Here is a 23,994-nt window from a genome sequence, read left to right as displayed (position 1 = left end):
TTATTAAACTTTTTACACCGCAACCCGTACAACTTTACATGCCCGTAAAATCGTAGCATATTAATTTTAAAATTGCGTTCTTTTTGAAGTGTGAGGCTTGGGTCGCGATATGCCACTAAAGCCTTTGCATCTGTCAAAAAGCATTTACCACTCGCGTAAAATATGGTGCATTTTGGATGGGAGTGTTGGATGGTTTTTATAAAGACATATCCATCCAGGTGCTAGGAGTTCTTGTTCAAATCCCAGCAACTATTTGACCGAAAAAGATTTTAGTGCACTGTAGTTGAAATAAAAATGAGGAAATAAAATTGTCTCATATAGCCTACCGCAGGGCGAAAGTCTTTGAGATGTTATATTTGTGTAATCTGACTTTAGAAGGTTACTTGTAGATTCGCTGCGTATATCTTCCTTTCGACGGATAGGCGTCCACGACAGTGAAGGACTTCGACTCACGTACCACAGAGTCTGTCTGGTACACACGTATAGAAAATTCATAAGGACAACTTTATTGTTTCTTTCTTTCTTTCTTTCTCACTTGTAATTATTTATTGAGGAAACCGTGCCAAAGTAAAGATGTCGAATTGGATATAACCGAATTGAATGACTTGATGAATTAATATTTACGTGTATGACATACATATATAAATACCAGTGGCGGCTCGTGACAATATCGGGTGGTGGGGCAAGGGCCGCAAGCGACTTGTTATCAATATGACGTCACAGTAGCGTTTTTCAACGTTCATGATGGCCACATGAATTTCCCGTAAACAATGATTTTTAACGTAGGTGCCGCGAGAGGTTTGCCGGTGGCGTGACTTGAAGTGCGGTAACAAATGTTTTATTCATTGTTTTTTATTCAAATGATTATTTTACAAAATGTACGCGAACTAAGAATCGTTCCCATGCCACGAATCAATCATCAGGTTATCCTTAGTAGCATGCGTTATGATTTCGTGGTAGAGATTACGCAAGCGCCGAGTAAGACTATACCAAAAATACACAGACCAACTACCTACAAAGAGCATTCGCATGACACCTTGACTCAGTGGCGGCTCGTGACAATATTGGGTGGTGGGGCAAGGGCTGCAAGCGACTTTTTATCAAGATGACGTCACAATGGCGTTTTCCAACGTAAACAAGTAACTTAATGATGTTACGGTAACATGAATTTCCCGACAACAGTGGTTTTAACGTATGTGCCACGAGAGGTCTGCCAGTGAGCTGTGACTTGAAGTGTGGTAACTGCGTAAACGGCGTACGGAACAAAGATTCAACGCGGTTCATGTTCGCACTAGACCTGACTAATTATCTGCAGAAATGGAAATGACTATAACTCGAGAGATTGCGTAAGCCTAATTGGAAAGGTCAACGAGTTCGGACACATACCCATACCAAATTGTTATCTCATACATTGGGCCTGTCATCATTCCGAAGAGAATAGCAGTCTCGGAAACTCGGTCTCGGTACAGCATAGGAGATTTTGGCCTTGAAACTGGAGACTGTAACACGACACATATGGTTTTATTACTGTCTATAGGTCTGCTGCGAAATCGCCTTTGGAAAATATATTACCGAATATATACGTGGATGAAAGCCGTAAACTTAGTACACTGTTACGCGACATCATCGAGAAGTAGCCTCATGGCCCTTTTCGGTATGGTACACTGTCAAAATTAATGCGAACAGACCGAACTTTGCGTAAAATTTACTGAGGAATAGGCTGATCAAGTGATCAGCTGTTAGCCGACATCGAAAACGAAATAGCTATCGCGCTTGACAGGGGGTTGTAAGCAAATGGCTTGAAGGCCACAATTTCACGGTGAAATTGACATTGTAGAATATAATATCAAAGTAAATATTTGAATGCAAATGAGAATGATATCATCATCTCGTCACCTATCTCAGTATGGAACACAGTTAACGTTACCACAGATACACCGGCTTTTGCATGAAATCCGCAATGCGTTGTAGGCTAAAGTGTCAGATCAGAGCACATATCTACCATATTCGACCTTGATAACGAAATTACTGCCCTAATCATTGAGTGTCAACCTTGAGACTTGGCACAGCGTTCGATACTAAAATCAAAACACACCGTGCAAAAGCTCATGACAGATCTAGGCAAGGAGCATCGTTAAAATCAATAGAGACCAATACCGGCTTTGCGTAAAATCTGTTAGCGATAAATGACGAGTCAGCTCTCACTCGACTTAGGAAACGAAATTACCACTAACATAGTTCAGTGACAAACTTAAAAATTGGTACAGCTTTCGATACCAACATTAAGACTTACCGTGCCAAACGTCATTACCGATCTCAGTATGGAACATCGTCAAAATCAATGGATACCAATACCGGCTTTCGAGTAAAATCTGTTTGCGATACATGACGGATCAGCACACACTCAACTTCGGAAACGGAATTACTACCCTAAACTTTAAGTAGAAACCCTGAAACTTGGAGCAATGTTAAATACCACCATCACGACATGACATACCAAGTTTCAAGAGTTTTCATGGTGTGAAACACCATCAAAATCGACCTATACCAGCAAAGGTCGATTAAACGCATATGACGGTAACCGAGTTCAGCTATAGATACGATTGTTACATCACACCTTAGGGGCACAGACCTATTGAGCCCCGGTTGCTCGGTAATTTTATGAATAGGAGAGAGTAAGTCACCGTTTCTTTATTGTGCGCGGCTTTGAGAGAATAGACAGTGAAAGCTTGTTATGAGCGCTACCGGGGCATGCCCCGGCTAGGCATTCGCAGAGCGAAAACACAGATAGAATTCGATTTTCGCAGAGACTTCGCTATATATGGGCATTTACAAGCGAAAGGACAAGAAGAATACGATTTTCGCTGTGATTTCGGTATATATAGATTGTTGTGCGTCTTAAATGGTAAAGAATTGTTATTGAACAGAATTTTAGGTGGGGCAATGCCCCAGTTGCCCTATAGGACGAGCCGCCACTGATAAATACGAATTACTACCTCTCAATATTTCGCATTTTACACAAATCATGTCATACCACATTTCCTGTCCAACATCGAGATAGTGCACAGACTTCATTCAATCTATATTATACCCAAAACATAATTACCGATACATATGTTTCATTTCCTGTGTATCTCGCGATACCGATTTTATTTAATGTGTTATTTATAATTACCCAAAATATATAACGTCAAAAATTCCCGTCTTTCACCAGTAATATGTCGTGTGCGTCAAAGCATTTGGCGTGCCATGACAAATCATATCGCGTGTCACAAATAGTACGCGTGCCGGGGATTGCCGACCACCGGATTACACAGTAAAAAGTGTAACTCGACGCACGTTTGCAAGTGAATCCGTCTCCGGAATATCCGGTATTGCATGTGCAAGTGAAGCTTCCTTTTGAGTTGGTGCAGTTGGCGTTGGTGTCGCACGGACTCGAGGCGCATTCGTCGATATCTGTGATTGGCAATTATACGGTGAGTATGATATATCGTAGGGGAGATGTGGTACCGATGGATCAAAAATTGCAAAATGATCTCTGGTCCTCAAATCTTCAGCCGAAAATAGTAGATCTTTTGCTGTCTCAACACTTCCATACAAGGTCTATCTATCGCGGACATTTACATGAATATCCGCCTTTTCAAAAAATATTATAAACGTTTAAAATTTGTTGCTCGAACGTGTCATCGGTCCCCACCCGGTGGGTCCAAAGGCACACAACCATGAGACCTATGAGACATACGCTCAAAAACTCAAATTTGTTAACTTGTTTTGTTGTGTACTATAAGCTAAGCTACAGCAAGCCAATGAAGAATGTTTAGTCGCGACCTTCAAAAATAAAGTAGATTATCTCAACTCAAATATTGGCATAAAATCATGTTCTGATTTACGCCTAAACTTACAAAATAATGCCACGTACATATTACCCGCAAATCGACATTTTTACATTCAAATACCTCGTAATAGCGATAAAACACCACAGGTAACTATGATTTACAGCTTATATGTATGTAGTCGAGTCTCTGTTGTTAAGTGATTAGTTGGTCCATCTATTTTGCTTGATTTGGCTATGGTATCATAGGTCCCCCACCCCATAAATATTGTAATTGACTTGAAAATAGTCCACTCGAGGATGGTATTGATTTAAAAAAATATGTGCCATTATAAACCCTGATACAAGCCCTATACTTCACATCAAAAATTATGGCGGGTTTGTTAGTCTGAAAGGTGATAAAGAAAAATGCAAATGTCGATCCAAATTTACTTTACACCCATTAAAACGTAAATCATTCGTCACAGACCCCATAACTCACGCAGGTCGAATTTTTTTGCATGTGAGGAAAGATTCTGTCAGTAGGTAATTGTAGACAAATTCACGGAGTGTAATCATGGAATTATAATGGAGAATTTTTCTAGTATTTTCGGTCCCAGTGATCCATCGGTACCACATCTCCCCTACATCAGTGCTTTTCAACCTGTGGGGTGGTGTGCACTCGTGCGCATGAAAATATTTGCAGTGCGAGTGACGAACGTGGTGCGGATGAGGCGAATGGGAATCCGGATGAGTGCGCGGATGAAAATCGTAAATAATTGTCCCTTTTTGACGTGGAAAGGCTTAAATAAGCCTAATAGGAAACAGGTTCAAAAGCGGGATTAGTGGTCGGTAGGCTCGGCCTATACAGTGCATCAGCTCGTCTGAGCCTGCGACACTCAGCTCCCTTTCTCTGAACAATTATCTTATTTTTCAATAACGGATTGATTGCTGCGAGGCGCGAAGATAGCAGTAAATATCATCATTATAGACTCACATTGGCATGTTACTGTAAATATTGTTTTTTCCTTTAAGGGCTCTTAAGGCAGTGGTTATTATACTTTTTATACCGCGACCCGTACAATTTGACATGTCCGTAAAATCGTAGCATATTAATGTTAACAATGCATTCTTTTTGAAGTGTGAGGCTTGGGTCGCGATATGCCACTAAAACATTTGCTTCTGTCAGAACGCGTTTGCCACTCGTGGAAAATATGGTGTATTTTGGATGGGAGTGTTAGGTGGTTGTTATGAAGACCTGGCCATCCAAGCGCTAGGAGTTCTTGTTCAAAACCCAACAACTATTTGACAGAAAAGGATTTTAGTACACTGTAGTTAAACCAGAAAGGAGGAAATAAAATGTGTTTTAAAAGAGACACTTCATGGCCTAAACCAGTATAGCCTACTTGTTGAACATCCGAAAAAAATTTTGATAAGTATCTTCATTTTTTTGTATAACAATTTTTGGTTGATTTGAATGAATTCTTTTTCGTGAAAAAAGTGCGAATGGTGCTCAAAAAAGTTGAAAAGCACTGCTATATACTGATCAATTAGTCTGTTTTATTTGGTATCCTAGTTAACCAATTTTAACAGTTGGTTTGTTTTCCTATAGTTGTGAATTTTATGCATCGCGATAATACGAATGTGAAATTGCACCACAGGTGACGTTATTTTTACATCGTCTATTTACAGTGGCTTCAGCTACAGAACATTTTGGACTTACTACTACTACTTAAAACCGCCGAGTCGACTCCAGGAATCCTACTTATGTGTTCGAGGGTTATCTAGGCTCCTCCTCGCCATCTCATCCGTGCAAGCGGTGTCTTATAAAAGCCTATAGAAGTATCTACAAGTCGACAGTTACGAAATAAAAATGTAAAGAACTGGCCAGGTGTAAATGACCAATGACCATAGTAGTCGACAAACGGCTTGAATACAATAAATACCACCTAAAAACCCCTTCCGGTAATACCCATCGTTACAGCAGTGTTGGGATCAAGTCACTACCTTCCAGTCACGAGTCATCTCGAGTCATTGCAGATTTTGACTCGAGTCAAGTCAAGTCAATCGATTTTCTAAGGTGACTCGAGTCAAGTCAAGTCACTCGTTTTTTGGAGGTGACTCGAGTCAAGTCGAGTCAAGTCAAGTCAAGTCAAGTCACGAGTCAAGTCACAATTCAAGTCAAATTGGATCTTCGAAGTATGAGTGATGATTCAAAGTCATTACATTTTGCTGGCCGGGTGAAAGACAGATTAATTGATCATTTTTCTTGAATCAAATAACGAATATCTAGTTAAATATACATGCAAAACGACGTTGTATCCCCCGCGCACACGTAGAACTGCTAATAAAATACGTGAGTAACTTTACAGCTACATGCTATAGTCACTTATTATCAGCCAAAATATAGGACCTAATAAACAAATTGATATGGTACGATAGCCTACAATACCCATCTACACACCCGTTAGAATATCAACGCACAAACTATATTTGTTCGATTTAAATCATACAAGAAGTTTGGTAAAGGTGAGCGCTGCGAAACGTAAGCATTGGGCCGCCTAAGAAACAGAGACACATTGCTATTTAGTTAAATCTTCTTCTACTACTACTACTACGACAACGTAAGCTGTTCTTGTTCAGTTTGCGGTCCATTTATTTGTGATCTAACAATCGAGGTTCAGTGAAACGGTAAATTGGTGAATGAATCGTTGCTCAGACAGTCTCACAAATGACACCGGCGTATCTCGAACAATCTGAACATACACAAAATACAGTGATTTATTCGACACCGTTTACTTGATGACTTGAATTTGACTCGTAAATTTTGCTCCGAGTCACGAGTCAATGCACATTTTTGAAGCTTCGAGTCAAGTCAAGTCAAGTCATTTTTCCAAAGTGACTCGAGTCAAGTCAAGTCATACGAAAAAGTTGACTCGAGTCTGACTCGAGTCAAGTCATGACTCGAGTCATCCCAACACTGGTTACAGGTATTGTTACGTTGTATTGACTGCACTTTCACAGGAGCATGTATCCCCAAACTCCCCGTTTTGAAACTTCGGAAGTTCACCACATTTCATAGCTATAAACACAGTAAGGACATTTTCCAATTAGTCCGAGCACCATGCTAATTAGATATTTCATGGCAATGAAATATCAATATACAATAGACGTGAATACATGTGTCATGTGACGTGACGTCATATTGCCAACTCTAACCCTACATTTACGCGAAGTAATATATTGGTGTACGTACATGATACCTGGCGAATGTACAGGCCACATTATGCCACAATGCTGAAAAAAGCTGAATTTTTGAGCATCACGAAACGTATCAAACGGAACAATCAATGTTATCACAATTCCTTAAAATCCATAAAATTTGCCAACAATTTCCACGAGGACTTGCAAGACTTGCAGATGTTACCACAAAATTACGTTTTACAGTAGCCAAAACCCGGAGAAGATTTGGGTTTTATTATGCAATAAGCATACCAAATAAAGATAGATCCCGTGCATCAGCAATACTTTTTATATTAGACAACGATGAATTCTTTGTGTAAATTTTGCTGATGTCAATGAATTGATATAACATTCATTGTGGGCCAAGTTCACAGCAGATTGTCACTAAATGTTCAGAAACGGAAACCTGAATATTTCGGGCCAACTTTTCTAATGGAGCAAATATAATTTTTGAAAAGGGAAATAAGATGCATGTTCGACTGTCCGTTTAGAGCCGAAATTCCTTTCAATCTGCCAGCACTATGCAGAGTGTGAAATTATTTCAAGCCAAGATGTTATAATGACGTGAAAATTTATTATATGAAAAGGGTTCACAGTGTAGAATCTACCAAGGTTCGTTTCCGATCGCGAACCTCTAGTTTTCTGAGGTTGACACACCGAACGCGACCGTGAACCTCACGTTTACACCATCCGTAATATTTCCCTATATTTTCAATTGTCAATGTCAATGCATTGTGACGACACAATTAAAGATTTGCGACGTCATGATGAAAATATAACAGAAAAATATGTTTTAAACAAGGGCCATGTTTTGAACAAGTTTGTTTTAAAATGCGTTAGTAATTGTAAACCGCTATGAATGTAGCTCAAAAAGTCATATTCAAGTTTAGTATGGTCAGTCACCTTTCATGTATATTATACATAGGATAGGTAGTGCTAGGTAGCAGAGTTGGATCAATTACAATAATTCAGTTCAATTACAATTGCAATTACAATAACTGTAAACATGTAATTGACTCGGTAGAGAGGTGGTGTTCTTCAACAACCGTAGCGACGTAATTAGCAACAATCTCAAGCTATTCATGTTTCAATCATGATACGTAGAATACCCTTTAATTAAAAAAAAAACTCGAACGTATTCGAACTATTCCTAATCATGAGTACTGAAAACTACAAACACAGAAAAATGTTTCAACTTGAAAATTTGAAGCGACTGATAACAACCAAAAGTTTGAGCGACTAACAGCGAATAGGCTACAGCACAGTCAATGAAATGCAATCAAACGATTAGGCTAGCTGAATGAGGATAATGAAATGTAATTGGTAAGGCGTCAGCGATAAAGATGATACCGATAAGGTGTGTAAAATTAAAATAAATGCAAAAGGAAAGAACCTCCTGATAACTACAAATTACAACATTTTGGTTCGCATTTACGTTTTCACTTGCTCAGAAACTGTTAGATTGCATTTGATGAACATTAGGGTGCGAAAAGTTTAGATTGGGGTAACATATCTACAGATGCGTGATCAAATTTGATAAAGCCTTGGTTGGAAACTTAAATTTCTTTTTGCAATTGTTGCAGCAAGCCTCGGTACTGGTCAGAGATTTAAAAAAAAACTCTTGACTGTGGCGTAGGAAATGGTTCAGCACAGGTTTCAGAAGAGTTTATTTGCTGATCATCCTTTTTTGAAATATTAAGATTTAGTTTAGCCCACTGGGTCTTTAACTTTTTCAGACACGCCCCTCTTTATGACAGTGAAATAGTTCGTGCCCCCCTTATCGTCATATCACACAATGAAACCAGAATGTTAGCAATCCTTACAGATGGTTTGATGGTATGGAAGGTTATGACTGTTGATGAGAGAATTCTCCAATATGAAATTCGGACTATACACAGAGCAATAACTATGAAATGGAGGTCAATCGCGCTAAGCGCGGAAAAAATTTCAGTTTACCGGAGCTTCGCGCCCCCCTTCAGATGCTTTCACGCCGCCCATGGAGGGCACGCCCCCCAGTTTGAGAACCACTGGTTTAGCCTATATTATAATTCACAAAGTTTTCTGTTGCCACTGAAGTATGGAAACAGAACACCGATGCAAATAGGCATACTATTACAGGTGGCGACTGTGTACTAAGGCCTTAAGGCCTTGCGGGTTGCGGCCCCTCGTCGTCATCCTGGTCCGTACCGCATTTTCACTGGTGTGACGAATAAATGATTGATTGACTATTTTATGTTGTGATTGTCAGGTTTCCATAACAATTTAATTGAAACTGTAATTGAGCAAAATTTTTATCAAATTACAATTACAATTACAATTACACAAAACAGAAATGCTTCAATTACAATTACAATTACAAATACAAATGCATGAAAAAATGTAATTAATTACATTTAGCTCAATTACAAATTACAACTGATGCAACTCTGCTATGTAGCAATGAGGGTGTATTGGGCAGAGTGTATGAGATGTGTGAACATGAGATTACAGACCCTTGTATGCGTAGTTAATACCTGTACAGTTTGTGTCCCCGTAATTCCATTCGCCTTCTTTGTTTGTGTCATCTGGCCCAGGCTCATCGACACATGTGATCTTTTCCTCCCCGCTATTATAGTAACCCTCATAACAGGTTATTTCACATGTGTCACTGTATTCGCTTCCACTGCCACATCCATCTGCTATAAACCCGTTCGGCACATTTGGAGATGTCTTGCAAGTAATGGCTATGAAAAACATTTCAGTATAAGATTAAAATTTGAAAGTTGTAGATATGCTACTTTTCCAGTCTGACTTGATTTTCTGATTCATTGGTGTATTTGACACAGCTTAGAACACAGATGTGCTGTTCTCGAGGAGAAACGTCAAGAAGAAACGGAGGCTAATTGAGACAGATGTGACAGAGGTTTGCTGTGTGGAAAGTAAACAAACAATGCGACTTTTCATAAAATTTGATTAGTATATTGACCCAATTTCAATGACATGAATATAAGTGTAGCAAATAAAAAATGCAATCATTCTTGCAACATCTGAACTTTAGTCGTAATATAGTCTGTATACAGGCAACTTACGAGTACATGTAATGTCATAGTTCCATTCTCCAGTTGCATTGCTATTACTCGCCAAGTCGGAATCAATACATGTTGCCGTGTTATCTCCATTCCGATGATATCCATCGTTACAGGTTATGATGCATGTTGTATTTACCGCACTATCAGAGGAGCATCCATCGCCAAACTTGCCATTTTGAAAATTCGGCGGTTTACCACATTTTGTAACTATAAATAGAGTAAGGATATTTTCCAATTAGTCCGAGCTCCATGCAAATTTGTCGTTTCACGCTAATGAAGTAATGATTATTAAACATCAACATACCTAGGTTTCTAGATGTCAATATAAATCAGGGGTCGCCAACTCAAAACGGTTCGCAAGCCACTTGTTCAAATTTGGCAGAGGCCGCGGGCCCGTACAGCAACCACGTCAGCACAACGCTGTGCTTTCTAACATGGGAGACGGGCATAGTTACCACAAAAGTAATAATATTTCAGCAAAGAAATACAAATGCAACGAAAGTATCATGGTCAATTGCATTTTGAACTATGAGCTGCGCACGATACGTGCGGATACCTGACGACGCCTTTCATGAACTTAAGCGATCGAGGCTAGCGAGACACGGTAGCCTACTAACTGAATGATTATTATCACCTTTATAGTGTCCTAAATCAGTGTTTCCCAACCGGTGAGTCGCGACGCTATTTCAGATGAGTTGTGTAGGATTTCTGAATGTTACAGTTTTGTAACAATATGGTTGCTACCTTGTCTTCTCACGATTAGACGAGCAAATACACGTTCTCATCGTCTAAAATGAGTTGTTTGTTAAGCGCCACGTTCTCGTGCTCACAGCAATTCGTGAGCCAGTTCTCCGTGACAGTCATTTAGCTTGGAGCGCCCGTATTCCTGAATTATCACGCAACTTGTCGGCATCCAGTTTAACTCATAACTCATGCGACGTATTGTGCGCAGCGATGAGTGGATCTTGATTTTTGAGAATTCAAATCCGTCCGACAGGTTGAGTGTCTGTGAAATAATCCGTCCGAATCGGAAGAATATCACCCAACTATCCGACTATATACCGCTACCCAAATTAGAGTTTTATAGTTGGATCTCGCGATGCAAGCTTCACAAGTCAAATGGGATGCATTTTTTATGTCAGTATGCTTCGTCTTCATGTCATATATGACATAGAAGACGCACAGACAACCCATCAGTTGCTGGCAACGCAATTCTATGAAACATGCCGTGTGATGCACACGATCACAAATTTGGGTGCATTATTTTCTCTGTGGGTCGCATTAGCACTGCGGGGCTCAGATTGCAACGATGGGAATATTGGGTGCCGACCTTGTCGACGGCCCGACATATCACTATCGAAGGTTTTAGCCAATCAGCGATCTTTTTGTAACCGCACTTTACCCAGTCGTGTATATGTTTCGGAGAACATCATGCACAAGAATATCCCCCAACTATCCGACTATATCGGAAAATCTAGTCAAAGAATCCAAAAAAACGTTTCGAAAAACGTTGTAGCGGACTAACAGAGTATCATTTGTACAGATGAGCTGAGATGCAGTTCTGCACTAGAACATCACTAGCTTGATGCCTTGGTGCTGATATAGGTCAAGAGAGCTTATGCCCAAATCCAGTCGAACTATATTTTATTTGTTCACGTGTTATATATCATTTGAGTGGAAAATATGGTACACTTGGTAACCTGTGTTACCAAATAAATGTGATAATATGATTGGCCTTATAGTCTTGTCTACTCCAGTGCTTTTCAACCTGTGGGATGGTACGCACTTGTGCGAATGAAAAATTCGCAGTGAGAATGGCGAAGGTGGTGCGAAAGAATATCCGGATGAGTGCGGATGAAAACCGTAAATAATTGGTAATTTTTCCGACGTGGATTAATTCAAATGAACCTAATAAGAAATTCAAGGCAGTGTCTCCCTAACTTCTGTAGTTGCGACGCAATTATAAATACTTGTATGAATTACGACGCACCGCAATTCGTAGCTTTGAAAATAACTTTGTCTCTAACAAGCCGTATAGTGAATTAATATTTTCGTACTACAATTGTTTCGTAACCAAAAAGCCTGGTTTGAAAGCCGGTGTAGGGGGAGACATACAGTACATCAGCCCGTCGTAGCCGGGACAGACTGAAGAAAATGACGTCAAATTGACTTTCTGCTTTATTTTGCTGAAGATTCATCATATGTTCGTAATAACAGTTCGATTAGCGCGATGCACGAGAATAGTAGTAAATACCATCATTAAAGACTCTCATTTGCAAGTTACTGTCACGCCAATTTTTACATTTTCAAGGGTTATTAAAGTATGGGCCGCAAAGGGTATAATTTTGGGTCGACACGGTGCCAGAGCAATTTGTTAATATGTATGTAGTATTTCTTGAATTATTGCAAAAAATCCTGCGATAGTTTTCACGTATCCAAGGTCACTGCGTTTGATACTATATGTAGCCAATAAGCAAGACACACATAAAATATGGCTTGATCATGAGAATCTGCCGAACTTTCGTTTGAATTCATTGTAAGATTTGTCCGACTGGTTTTTCCGGAAAATAGGGTTGAAGACCGTTGGGATGAACTAGTGTAGGGGTGTATAGCGAGCAATTTTAGGTCTATGAGACACATTCATTTTGAGGTCAACATAACGCTGATAAAATGCTGCGCCAAAAACATCAACGGCGACAAAACCTTGGCCAAAAATCACTGTTGCTGGATATGGATATGCTCCGTTGCCGACAGTTGGCACCGAATAGTCCCGTTCTTGCAATCTGAGTAGACCAGGGCTCTTCAACCGGGTGTTTCGTATACCCTGGGGTGTACCATAATTGTGAAAGGGTGTACCACTCAGATGACGTATACTGGGGTGTACCAGATCCGCAATAAATATATCAATGACTAGCTCTAACAATAAACGGGCAAGTTTATGTTTCAGAACATTGACCGGGTGTGCAACATCGTACAATCTTCATATCAGCTGTAAGTAACATTCCTTTTGTGATGCCATAAGCAAATGCTTTAACTCATCATTTCAACGTTAGTAATGGATTTATTGATTCCTTTTGGAGTAGAACATGATGGAGTTGACATATGTTCAGCTTGCGATATCTGTCTATAATGATTCTCGAGGAAACCGCCGCGAGAGCCCAGAAATAATAAATTACTACTTCTGCGAGATACTTATAAATAACACTGTGTACATAATTGCAGGGGCTTGGCAGGGTGTCTCGGCGGCGTAGAGTTTGAGAAGCATTGTGATAGATGGTGGTTAGGGCTGTTCAAAAATAACTTTTTCTTCCCGATTCAAGCCGTTCACCTCTTAAATCGTCAGGTTGCAGTAGAAAACCTTGCTCACCGAATTTCACTCGATTCCAATCAGTAAAGGCATCCGCAGATCCAATTAAAATTTTTAATTTATTATGGAAAATTAAAAAAAAAAAATTCCAAATTTTTCTGCCAACCCCATGAAATTGTTGAGCCGTCTTCAAAGACGTTGCAAAACAAATTTGAGTCAATTCCGACCAGTAGAAGCGGAGTTATGTGAGTTTTTCGTTGATAAATCGCGGATTATTCACCAATCAAGGATAATCCGAGGATTATCATCGAAAAACTCACATAACTCTGCTTCTACTGGTCGGAATTGACTCAAATTTGTTTTGCAACGTCTTTGAAGACAGCTCAACAATTTCATGGGGTTGGCAGAAAAATTTGGAAATTTTATTTTTTTATTTTCCATAATAAATTAAAAATTTTAATTGGATCTGCGGATGCCTTTACTGATTGGAATCGAGTGAAATTTGGTGAGCAAGGTTTTCTACTGCAACCTGACGATTTAAGAGGTGAACGGCTTGAATCGGGAAGAAAAAGTTATTTTTGAACAGCCCTAATGGTGGTCCGGTAATCTCAAGTCCTGGATAGTATTTAGCATTACAAATACGCTGCAGCCAATTCATCCTTATTTTAACAGGCCAGACGTGGCCAACCTGCAGACGTTGCGTGCAGCAGTTAAACAATAATTATGAGGCGCTCAACACATAATAAATTAGCGTGTGTTTGCGACCGTCAATATTCAATTTGAATTAGCGAATTGGTTCCTAAATCTTTGAATGATTACAATCTTGAACATTTTACTCACGTGTGGCGCGATTCGGGGTGACTTGTCGTGGTCTATAGGAAGCTGGTTATTGAAGGTTTTCGAACTGTTATGAACTTTTAATTTGGATTAAGCTAAAGAGCCGAATACACGGTGTCGTGACTTTCTTGGGTCTTCTTATTTATTCGCGGGACAGAAAATGGGAAAGCGAAAAAAAAACTGAAATTAAGTTGAAGCAACGTATGATACGGTTGTGAGCGAGAAAACCTTGGCCGAAAAGGACTGCCCTTATGTTGACTGAAAACCACGAAGTCCAATTGTCCATAGGCAATATTTGCCAGTGAAGAAATACTAATCGGGAATCGGGTGCATCTTTTTAGTTTGGTACGCTTTGGCGATTTCAATATGTCATCACATAGCAGACGGGAAGTCACGAAATAACAACATGTAACGAAGTAATTATACCAACGGGCCCTTCCGAATATTTCCAAGACAGTACCTCACTCAGCTCCAGCGGTAAAACTGAGTAGGCCACTACGTGGGCCGAGAGAGGTTAAAAAATATAGCAATATATTTGCATTTACCTATATTATTGACCGATTGGATCATGAATCATGAAAAAATGCCGCAATTAGCGCGATTCGGGTACAAACGTTGCCAATTAGTGTATACAAGACATCTCGTGTATCGTTCATCTCGATGGGGGCTTGTCTGGGGGGAAGCCACCAGGAGCTTGGTTTATACCTCTATGGGGGAGGGGGGGCGCAACCAACGATTGGGGGATGACGACGGGTTGTTTCGGCCATTCCTAATGCATTTTAATTTATTGATAGAAAAGCGCGGATACGGGTTTAAAGAGAGTTCAAAACGTATCATGTTTAACATTGTTTCAAAATATGACGGCAAATAAAAATATGATGGGTAATTAGCCGTCACGGGGCCTACGATAGTTAAGTATCGTAGGCCCCGGCCGTCCCTTTGTCATTCCCAACATCAACACATCCACGGAGCACCAATTCGTGCAGTCACGGAGCACCAATTCGTGCAGTTCACTGCTTCAATTTAGAAATAAAATCAATACGCTGGATATTCCAAAATTTCTTACTCGGCCCACCAACATATTTCTGCTTCTCATTTGGCCCGCGGAGAAAAATAATTGCCCACCCCTGCCCTAAACCCAACTTTTACGTTAGCCCTCACCAACCCGTCCGTCTCACCAAAGGCAAAAAAAAAAATTATTTTGACGTTTATAAATTTTGACGCGAGAGGGGGTTTTCGTGAAATAGTTGAAATCAAAACGAGATAAAGAGTTGACTTTTTGATGAGACACTTGCGGGCCTAAGCTAGCAGCCAATTTGTTGCACACCAGAACAAATTGTTCTCAAGTATCTGTATCTTCTTTTTGTATAATAACTTTCGGTTGGCTTTTGCGAATGAAATTTATTTTCCCCAAAAAAAGTGTGAATGGAGCTCAAAAAGGTTGACAAGCACTGTCCTACGTGAATTGAAAGATATCGAGGGAGCGATCGTCAGTGCATTTATCTAGCATTTACACTGTATTATGAGATCGTATTGATGAAATCTGTTGTGGAAGGCTTCATAATATTGTAGACGACTAGAGATACAACAAACCATTTTCAGAGAGCTTTATTCCACTATCGCAGTGGTTCCCAACCTTCTTCCACCCACGTACCATTTCGAGGTTTTATGCAGTGCTCGCGTACCACTTACATATGTTACGCGCGATGAAGGCGGTCAAAAATGTCCCCACCGTGTTGAGCTGCCGAAGGCAGCGAGACAGAAAATGAACTGCCCATTTAAAGGCGCAGCATATGATTTCTGTAGTGCAGCAGTTCCCAACCTTTTTCGTCTCGTGCCCCCCTTGGCCGATATTAGAGCTAAAATCCCCCCCCTATGAAAAAGTTGCCTGTGACTAAAAAAATGTGCTTTTTAACGTGCAACCATTTGTTGACTGAGCAATTAATGGCCAAACATATTCAGATATGTCCGAACTATGGCGAATGCGCACTAAACTTTGGTAAAGTACAGTCAAATTTGACCTGTTTTTGACCGTTCGGGTAGCCGCTGACGAATAATAAATCACCAAGTCCGCTTGCTATGGACTTGAGTTGAATCATTGAATTTGGTACGATTTGTTTTTCACGTAAGCTCATATGTTGGCTTAAAAAGTTAAACAATTTCACTAGCGGCCTTGTGCTGAATTCGGCTTGACGTTTTCCTGCTTAGTAGCAATTTCGTCGAGAGGCTGTCGCAGAGCTAACAAAATCGTCTCGTGAGCCTCGTGAGCGTACTACTAGTGGTACGCGTACATACGGTTTGGAACCACTTCACTATCGGATGTGAACATGGAATGGCAACGACCATGTTTTTGGTTTCGTTCAATTTCGCTAAAGCTGGATTGCCTCATGGCACCGAAGAGCGAATATGGGGTTTCTGGCAATCTTATAACTGGAATCCAGAGCACAGAAACTTTACCATCGCACTGATTCCGGACATATAAATAAAAATCTGATCAGGGCACTGGAACGGAACCACACCGAATTTGCCCGCAAACTCTGAAATACTGGCAATATCCGGATAATCGGAGCGCCGATCATTGTTATGGTCATTGTTTCGCCCCATATGATTGTCCTGAACTGTGCAGATTTTAGATGCTGAAGGCGATTTTGTGTGATTCTCAAGTCATTTAGTGCCTTGTTTATTTTTGTTGTATATATGGTGTTTGTCTACTATATTGGTATACTATGGTCATTTACACCAGGTCGATATTCTTCATTTTAATTCCGTAGCTGCCGACTTGCAACACGGCCCACTTCTAGGCTTCTATAAGACACTGCCTTGATCGAATTTTAATTTGTATTTTCGGAATGAGTGCGACACTAGCTTTCGATCAAGATCAGTCTATATAAATTATTCTCTCCAGACGCCAGCTATTGGATGTACAGAAATCCTATAGTCGCTGCAGCAACGTGATCGCGAACCCAGCCTCAGCGAAGCGGAACGAAGGAAAAAAATCGGTCGTTGCCATTCCATGTTTACATCCGATAATTTCACCCCCATTCGGGAGCTCAGTTCAGAAAGCAAGTCGCATGCTTTGTCACGTGTCCATCAATGTTCATTCAACGTACTTATTACCGGACACTTGGTCGCCATAGCAATAAAAATACTACCTCAATGACATATACTAGGTAATACAAATACAAACCTAATGGGTGGGCTGTCACATTATATTATCTGCGAGCTTAGTTACCGATATTGAATGTAATTAAGTGAATTTATCTAGCACGACTATTTGCACTGTAGTCTAAGAATTTGCAAGCATATTTTCCGAAGTGGTCAGAAACGAAATACTTCTATTTTTATAATAAGTAAGCTACTACTCGTACTACTTACTCGATTGGTTGAAAGTTTAGATTACTTCCACCTATACTTATTTTGTAAAGTATAAAATAGTTTTGGAGTAGTTTGCGTCACCTGTCATAGTAAAATTGTCATAGCAAGTGGGCCTCAATGGCCCCACGATGACGGAATATATTGTCGAAAATTGCAGCTGCTTGTATAGTCCCATTAATGACATTGCGTTAACCGCCAAGATAAGCCCTGCAATTTTAAAAGCCCACGACCAACTCTGTGTTTTGAAACCACTTACCTGAATACTCGTCATACCACCATTTTCTAATTCCACATAAAAGGTGCTTAAATATCTTGGAAATCATTACTTCTACTTGTACTTGAGTACAGATTTACGACGTTACTTCTACGCCTACTTTGGTAGCAACGCTGACAGCTTCGACCACCTTTGCTCATTTCCACAATGACTTGAGTTTACCTGCACAATTGAAGTTCACGGTCGTTCTGTTTGGGGAGAAATTTTGATCGCATTCGCAAAGGAAAAAGATTGTCGTGCGACTTGTGCAAGTTGATTTGTTCCCGCACGCGTTGAACGTATTGCAAGCTTCGTCCGCGGTTACGCCTGATGTAAACAATTGCTGATTAACAAAGTGTTTTAACATAACACCACACTGCATGGGCTCTTAAACGTATTTGATCGCGGAGCCCTTTAAGTTTTGTAGGCGGTTGCGCGTACCGGTGACTGGAAGGTTATCACATCAAGCGTCACTCTATCAAGGCTATTCCATGATTAATATAAGACAGTTGATGGTTAGACAAAAAGGTCAAGGTTTCACTCACGACGTCATTCTCAAAGGATAATCTGGTTTTGTAGTTTCTTGACGACGTATTGCCCTTACGCGGACCCCCTAAAACTACATCGAGGACTCCTAAGGGTAAAAGCATCAATACCCGTCCAAATTTTTCAAATATTTCGATACTTCACAATGTTAATTTTCTTGACGACACGTCATTATTATGAAAAATTGATGTCCTATGTACGCTTACAGTCTGATGTTACAAATACCTTTTGGCCAGTTCTTGCATCTATTCATGTACAAACACTGGTTATCGTCACTACATAATATCAGTTGGCTCTGTTCACATGCTTGTTATCAACCTGATTTTGAATATTCTCCAGTTATCCTAGAAGTACTACGCCATTTGAGATATGGTTCAAGACTACCGATTTCTAGCAGTAGAGGGTAGATATAATGTTTGTTACAGAAGAACAGAAATCTATAGCCAATCACGGCACTTACTGGCTAAACCAAAAGCAATCATATTATCCCATGTGACGTTGGCACTGGCTTCATCGTCTGCGAAACGTTTCAAAACTTGGGATCCACCATCTGCAACATAGTAAAATAAAGGATGAAAATATCGTTCTAGCAATGATACCACATATTGACTGAATCCATGGGATACTGTGTACCGGACATCAACTGGTTTAAAAGGATTTATACTTCAAATTCGTGCATTCGTGGTCGGAAGGTAGACGGCCGTAAACCAAACTTTACGCTGATTGGTCGAGAGACAATGGCCTTGGATACGGCGCAGCAACGGAGGACGCTGCATTTAGCTAAGCCTAGTTGCCAATACATTATATTCCTATAGCTGTGTAGACTGTATAAAACAACAAGATTACAGTTAAATGTTTATTTTTGCATCAATAACATTATTATTAGGAAAGGAAATACAATATTCCGTAACATTATACTAAAATATAATGCCGAAATACTGCTGTGTTTATAAATGCAGTGCCACCAACACCAATGGCAATGAACTGTGGAAGAACAGATCTTTCCATTCATTTCCTTCCAAGACAAAGGACAGGAAGGCTGGGGAATGCAGGGTAAGAAGGCAGGACTTCCAGTCCACTTCCACAAGCTTCATTTGCTCCTCATCGCCGAAATCACTGCACTTGCAATGACTTAAAAAGCCCAGAAATCACAATGAGCCGAGCTACAAGTCGGCAGCAAAAGACCCGATGAATCAGGAGCGAGTGCATGAGAGAGTGGAAAAAATGTCAAAGACAAGAAGAAATGCATTGATCGGTTCAAATACTGTCTGTCATGTCGTGGGGCACCAAGCCTTACGGGCTAAAAGCACCACTGTTGTGTACAATGATAATGATAGTATTAATTTGCTTCGTCCACTTTTGCAAGGAAGATTTTGCTGCTAGTGCATTATAGATATACCAATACAGTTTATAAAATCACGCCTGAACAGGTGCGATTCGCAGTTACAATCTCCGTGGTGCAGCAGAAGATACGCGCATTCCAAAAAGGCTGACTCTTTACCAGTGTTGGGATGACTCGAGTCATGACTTGACTCGAGTCAGACTCGATTCCCTTTTTTCGTATGACTTGACTTGACTCGAGTCACTTTGCTAAAATGACTTGACTTGACGTGACTCGGCGTATCAAAAATGTGGATTGACTCGTGACTCGGAGCAAAATTCACGAGTCAATTTCAAGTCATCAAGTAATCGGTGTCGATAAAAATCACTGTATCTTGCGTATGTTCGGATTGTTCACGAAACGCTGCTGTAACTCGCGAGAGCGACCAATCATTCAATGATCGTGCGTTTTACTGAGCCTCCATTGTTCTCTCACTCTAACAAATATATTGACCGCAAACTAAGTCGAAGCTTACAGCTTACTTTGGAGTAAACTAGCATTATAAAGTAATTTAATAGCAAAATGTATATTTCTCTTCTCTGTTCTTACCTAAACCGAACCTCTTGTTTTATTGAAATTAAATCCGAATATAGTTTACATATAGTCCTCACCAATTAGCGCAGGCTCAAATTGTAGCATATCAATTTGTAAATGGTTAATGCATTGCATCCTATCAATTCGTTTCTCTATTCTCTATTTTGGATGGTAACTATGAACTGAGGCTATGCAATTACTTACGTAGTTTAGCAGTTCTACGTAGCCTTATGTGAGCGATACAGCGCCTTCTTGCGTGTATATTTAACTCTATATTCGTCCATCGGTTCGAAATCAATGACCACTCAACCTGTACTTCAGACAGCTACCAAAATGCAATGACGTAATCATGCTTCATACTTGGAAAAGGTAACTTGACTTGAATTGTGACCTGTCTCGTGACTTGACTTGACTTGACTTGACTTGATTTGACTTGACTCGACTTGACTCGAGTCATCTCCAAAAATCGAGTGACTTGACTTGACTCGAGTCACGTTCGAAAATCGATTGACTTGACTTGACTCGAGTCAAAATGTGCAATGACTCGAAATGACTCGTGTCGCGAAGGTATTGACTTGATCCCAACACTGCTCTGAACTCCATGCCGTGTTAACTGTCTTCCTCCAATGTTGTGGATGCTGCACATGCAACTCCTACATTGTCATCTGGTGATCCTGATCTAAAATCCCCATCGTGTAGCCTTGAAATTGAATCTTCAACGCCATCACATGAATCTTAGGGTTAGAAGCCAACAAAGTTAGTCATATGCAGATTAGCTACTTTGCCCACAGGACATCAGAACAGAGAGAATGTGCAGAATGGGGTATATACATAGGGCTCTTCGACTCACAAGTAGCAATTTTGGTAGGGTTTTGGACTGCTTAGAGGGGAACAAGTCTGCAGGTACTCCATATCCACCATCTCGTTTCAAATCACTTTAAGGACAGTACAGTATAAACAGGGATTCAATATTGTAGGGGTTAATGCACGAAGAAAGGGCTATACAAGACTACTAAGCATCAATCATGTGAATGTAGCAAAGATTAGTCTTTTTTTTCATGTGGATATCTAGCTAGGCCTACTTCACCTGCTAGGGTGATTCTAGCTGAACAGACCTCATCTGCAGTTGGTGTGCTTGAAGTAAGGTGCCCCTGTAAATATCGTAACTATTAACAACATCGTCGATGAGTTCATGAAATTTGAACTGGGGTAGAAATCACAGAAAAGAAGTGTTTATTTGACTGCTGCTGGATAATTACACGTAAATCACTATTATTTCCATCAAATTCAGGCCCAAATCTATGCCACAAATAGTCCTGCCTTCTTACTCTGCATTCCCAATCCGTCCTGTCCTTTGCGTTGGAAGGTAATGAGTGGAAAGATTTGTTCTTCCCCAGGTCGTTGCCATTGGTGGCACTGCATATATGAACAGCAGTATTTCGGTATTATATTTGAGTATATGTTACTAAATATTTTATTTACTCTCCTAATAATTCTGTTATTTATGATGAAATAAACATTCAACTGTAATCTTGTCGTTTCTATACAGTCTACATGGCCACAGGAATACATTGTAGTGTCAACTGTCAACTAGGCTTACGTAAATGCAACGTCCTCCGTTGTTGCGCCGTATCCATGACCATTGTCTCTCGACCAATCAGCGTAAAGTTTGGTTTACGGCCGTATACCACAAAACGTTTTCCTTTTCACGTAACAATTCAACTGCAACGCTAGCAAAATCCTCTCATCACCAATACTGCAGATTGATGAAAACCGCGTGACCAATAATTTTAAAATCCTGTCGCCGACATTAGCATTATTAATGGTTAACAAACACGAGCTTTTCATCGACACTGAATACTAGCAATTACTCTTTCAAATTTAATTTTTCATCCTTGCTTGTTCTCGTAATGAAAATGTATTAAAATAAAGATAGTACATTTCGCAACACAAAACTAACAAATACTGACATGACGATACGTTTTAAAACTGTCGTCAATATGACTATGCCATTATTAGTCCATGACCCATCACAATATATGCGCGACTTCTACGAGATTATAGTTATGGTTAAAATAAACATTATTGCGTCTGTCTGGAGTTCAGCGAAATAATTGGAAAGATTCACGCGGGAATCAGATTTCAGATTTAGACACGGCATCTTACAAGAGATATTGAGCGCACATATAACTGTAGCATTGGCGATAAATTCTCGTGTATTTCAATAGCTTTTCATTGCTAAGCACATTGAGAAAATAAAATGTAAATCGAAATAAAACTTACCCAACCCAACCATCCCCCAGCCGCATGTGGTGCACGTTACTTGCGAAGTTGAAGGCACCACGAAATAGCCGGAAGTAATCGATATCAAAATCAGCAACTTCATGTTTCGTATTCGTATATCACACGTCGATCTTTGTAATGTTCTTAGGGCCCAGTTATATATTTATCAGTCGTTCGACGCTGCTTGAGTCTTGTGAAGAGGGTGGAGGTGCGTTTATCTTTATCAGTTCGTAAAAAAGAAAAAGAAGGGTGCAATTTTTCATTATTACTTGTGTGAATAGGGGCATTAATTCGGAAGGGATAGCCAATATCAATTCGATCCCTCCCATTTGATAGTAATATGGCCAACAGAGACTGTTGAAAAATGTTTTGAAATTGGTAGATAATACGAACTATGTAATCATGTATCTTGATGTCTTATTATGCTATTTTCTGCAATATGTTGCCATGGCACTGCACACAAATGCCAGCGACTCTAGAAGTCATGTACGAGATCCGGGAAATGAGACCTCATAGCGATACAACATCAAAGTCAATTCAATATATATATGGAACATAATAACGGCTATGGAAGTAATCAGCTTCGATTTGAAAGTGCGATATGAAGTGACCTTTCGTGGAAATCGTAGGTAGTGGAAGACGAAACTGCTTGACAGCTTTCTAGGTTTTTATCAACTAAAGTTAGGTACAGTCAACTACACGTAACTAAGACATGCACTTTACAACAAAGATATAAGCAACTGAGGTACGAACGAAATGAACAGAGCGAAGTAAATTAACTACAGTAATCAGCGTTTAGACCAGGGGTTCTCAACCTGCTTTTCGTCATGGCCCATTTTCGGGTCTGAAAAAGTTCTGTGACCCACCACTTATCCTAAAGTCGTGGTCCTGTTCAATGTGTGGTTATCGCTGCCACCAATAGGCCTATTTCTCAAAAAATATGCACATTTTTCTCTTACCAATCATATTTAAACGAAGGCCTGCAGAGACATGAAATCCCGCGAATAAATATCCTCCAGCAAACAACCAACAAAATACTTTTGGGCCCCTTCGGATATGACCCACTCCAAAAGATTAATGTGCTGGTCTAAATCCTCAATCCATTACGATTCGTTGAAGTGGTGCCGTATACTTCCTTCCACAGGAAGTTGATAAATGATAATAAATTGCAATTGTGACTGTTTTTATACTACAATAATACGAGCTGTTGAAGCACCCTAAATCTTCATCAAATTCACTTCATTCCGAGTTTCATGCACACCCTTTTCAATGGCATATGACGTATATGACACTGCCGGAATATTTGGATACTTCAGCGTCAATTTTCCAGGTATTATATAATAAAAATTGTTTTCT

At 40.0% G+C, this 23,994-nt stretch overlaps 2 protein-coding genes across 2 annotated transcripts in view; both read right to left on the bottom strand.

The window, feature by feature from the left end:
• LOC145433173 (uncharacterized) overlaps nucleotides 1-23,994 on the bottom strand; it is a 165,919-nt gene that overhangs the window by 9,472 nt on the left and 132,453 nt on the right. The gene's annotated exons all lie outside the window — the stretch shown is intronic.
• LOC145433177 (uncharacterized) lies at nucleotides 3,176-22,865 on the bottom strand. Its single transcript, XM_080310144.1, has 6 exons — nucleotides 22,639-22,865; nucleotides 18,901-18,990; nucleotides 18,078-18,221; nucleotides 10,123-10,329; nucleotides 9,568-9,777; nucleotides 3,176-3,456 (listed from the first exon to the last, which is right to left on the bottom strand). The coding sequence occupies exons 1-6, from the start codon at nucleotides 22,739-22,741 to the stop codon at nucleotides 3,191-3,193; spliced, it is 1,020 nt and encodes a 339-aa protein (XP_080166270.1). The 5' UTR covers nucleotides 22,742-22,865; the 3' UTR covers nucleotides 3,176-3,190.

The sequence above is a fragment of the Botryllus schlosseri genome, chromosome 2, assembly GCF_051294905.1.
Source record: "Botryllus schlosseri isolate E-star chromosome 2, Bs_hap1, whole genome shotgun sequence".
Lineage (NCBI taxonomy): Eukaryota > Metazoa > Chordata > Ascidiacea > Stolidobranchia > Styelidae > Botryllus > Botryllus schlosseri.
The sequence above is the reverse complement of the archived record's forward strand: the minus strand, read 5'-3'. Positions and strand labels throughout refer to the sequence as shown.

What these genes read in the sequence shown, in the direction of transcription:
- LOC145433177 (XM_080310144.1), bottom strand. Translation starts at nt 22,741, where the DNA reads ATGAAGTTGCTGATTTTGATATCGATTACTTCCGGCTATTTCGTGGTG. An exon ending in CTATGACATTACATGTACTC is followed by an intron (nt 9,778 to 10,122) that starts GTAAGTTGCCTG and finishes TGTTTTTCATAG; the next exon opens with CCATTACTTGCAAGACATCT. An exon ending in CGGGGACACAAACTGTACAG is followed by an intron (nt 3,457 to 9,567) that starts GTATTAACTACG and finishes TGCCAATCACAG; the next exon opens with ATATCGACGAATGCGCCTCG.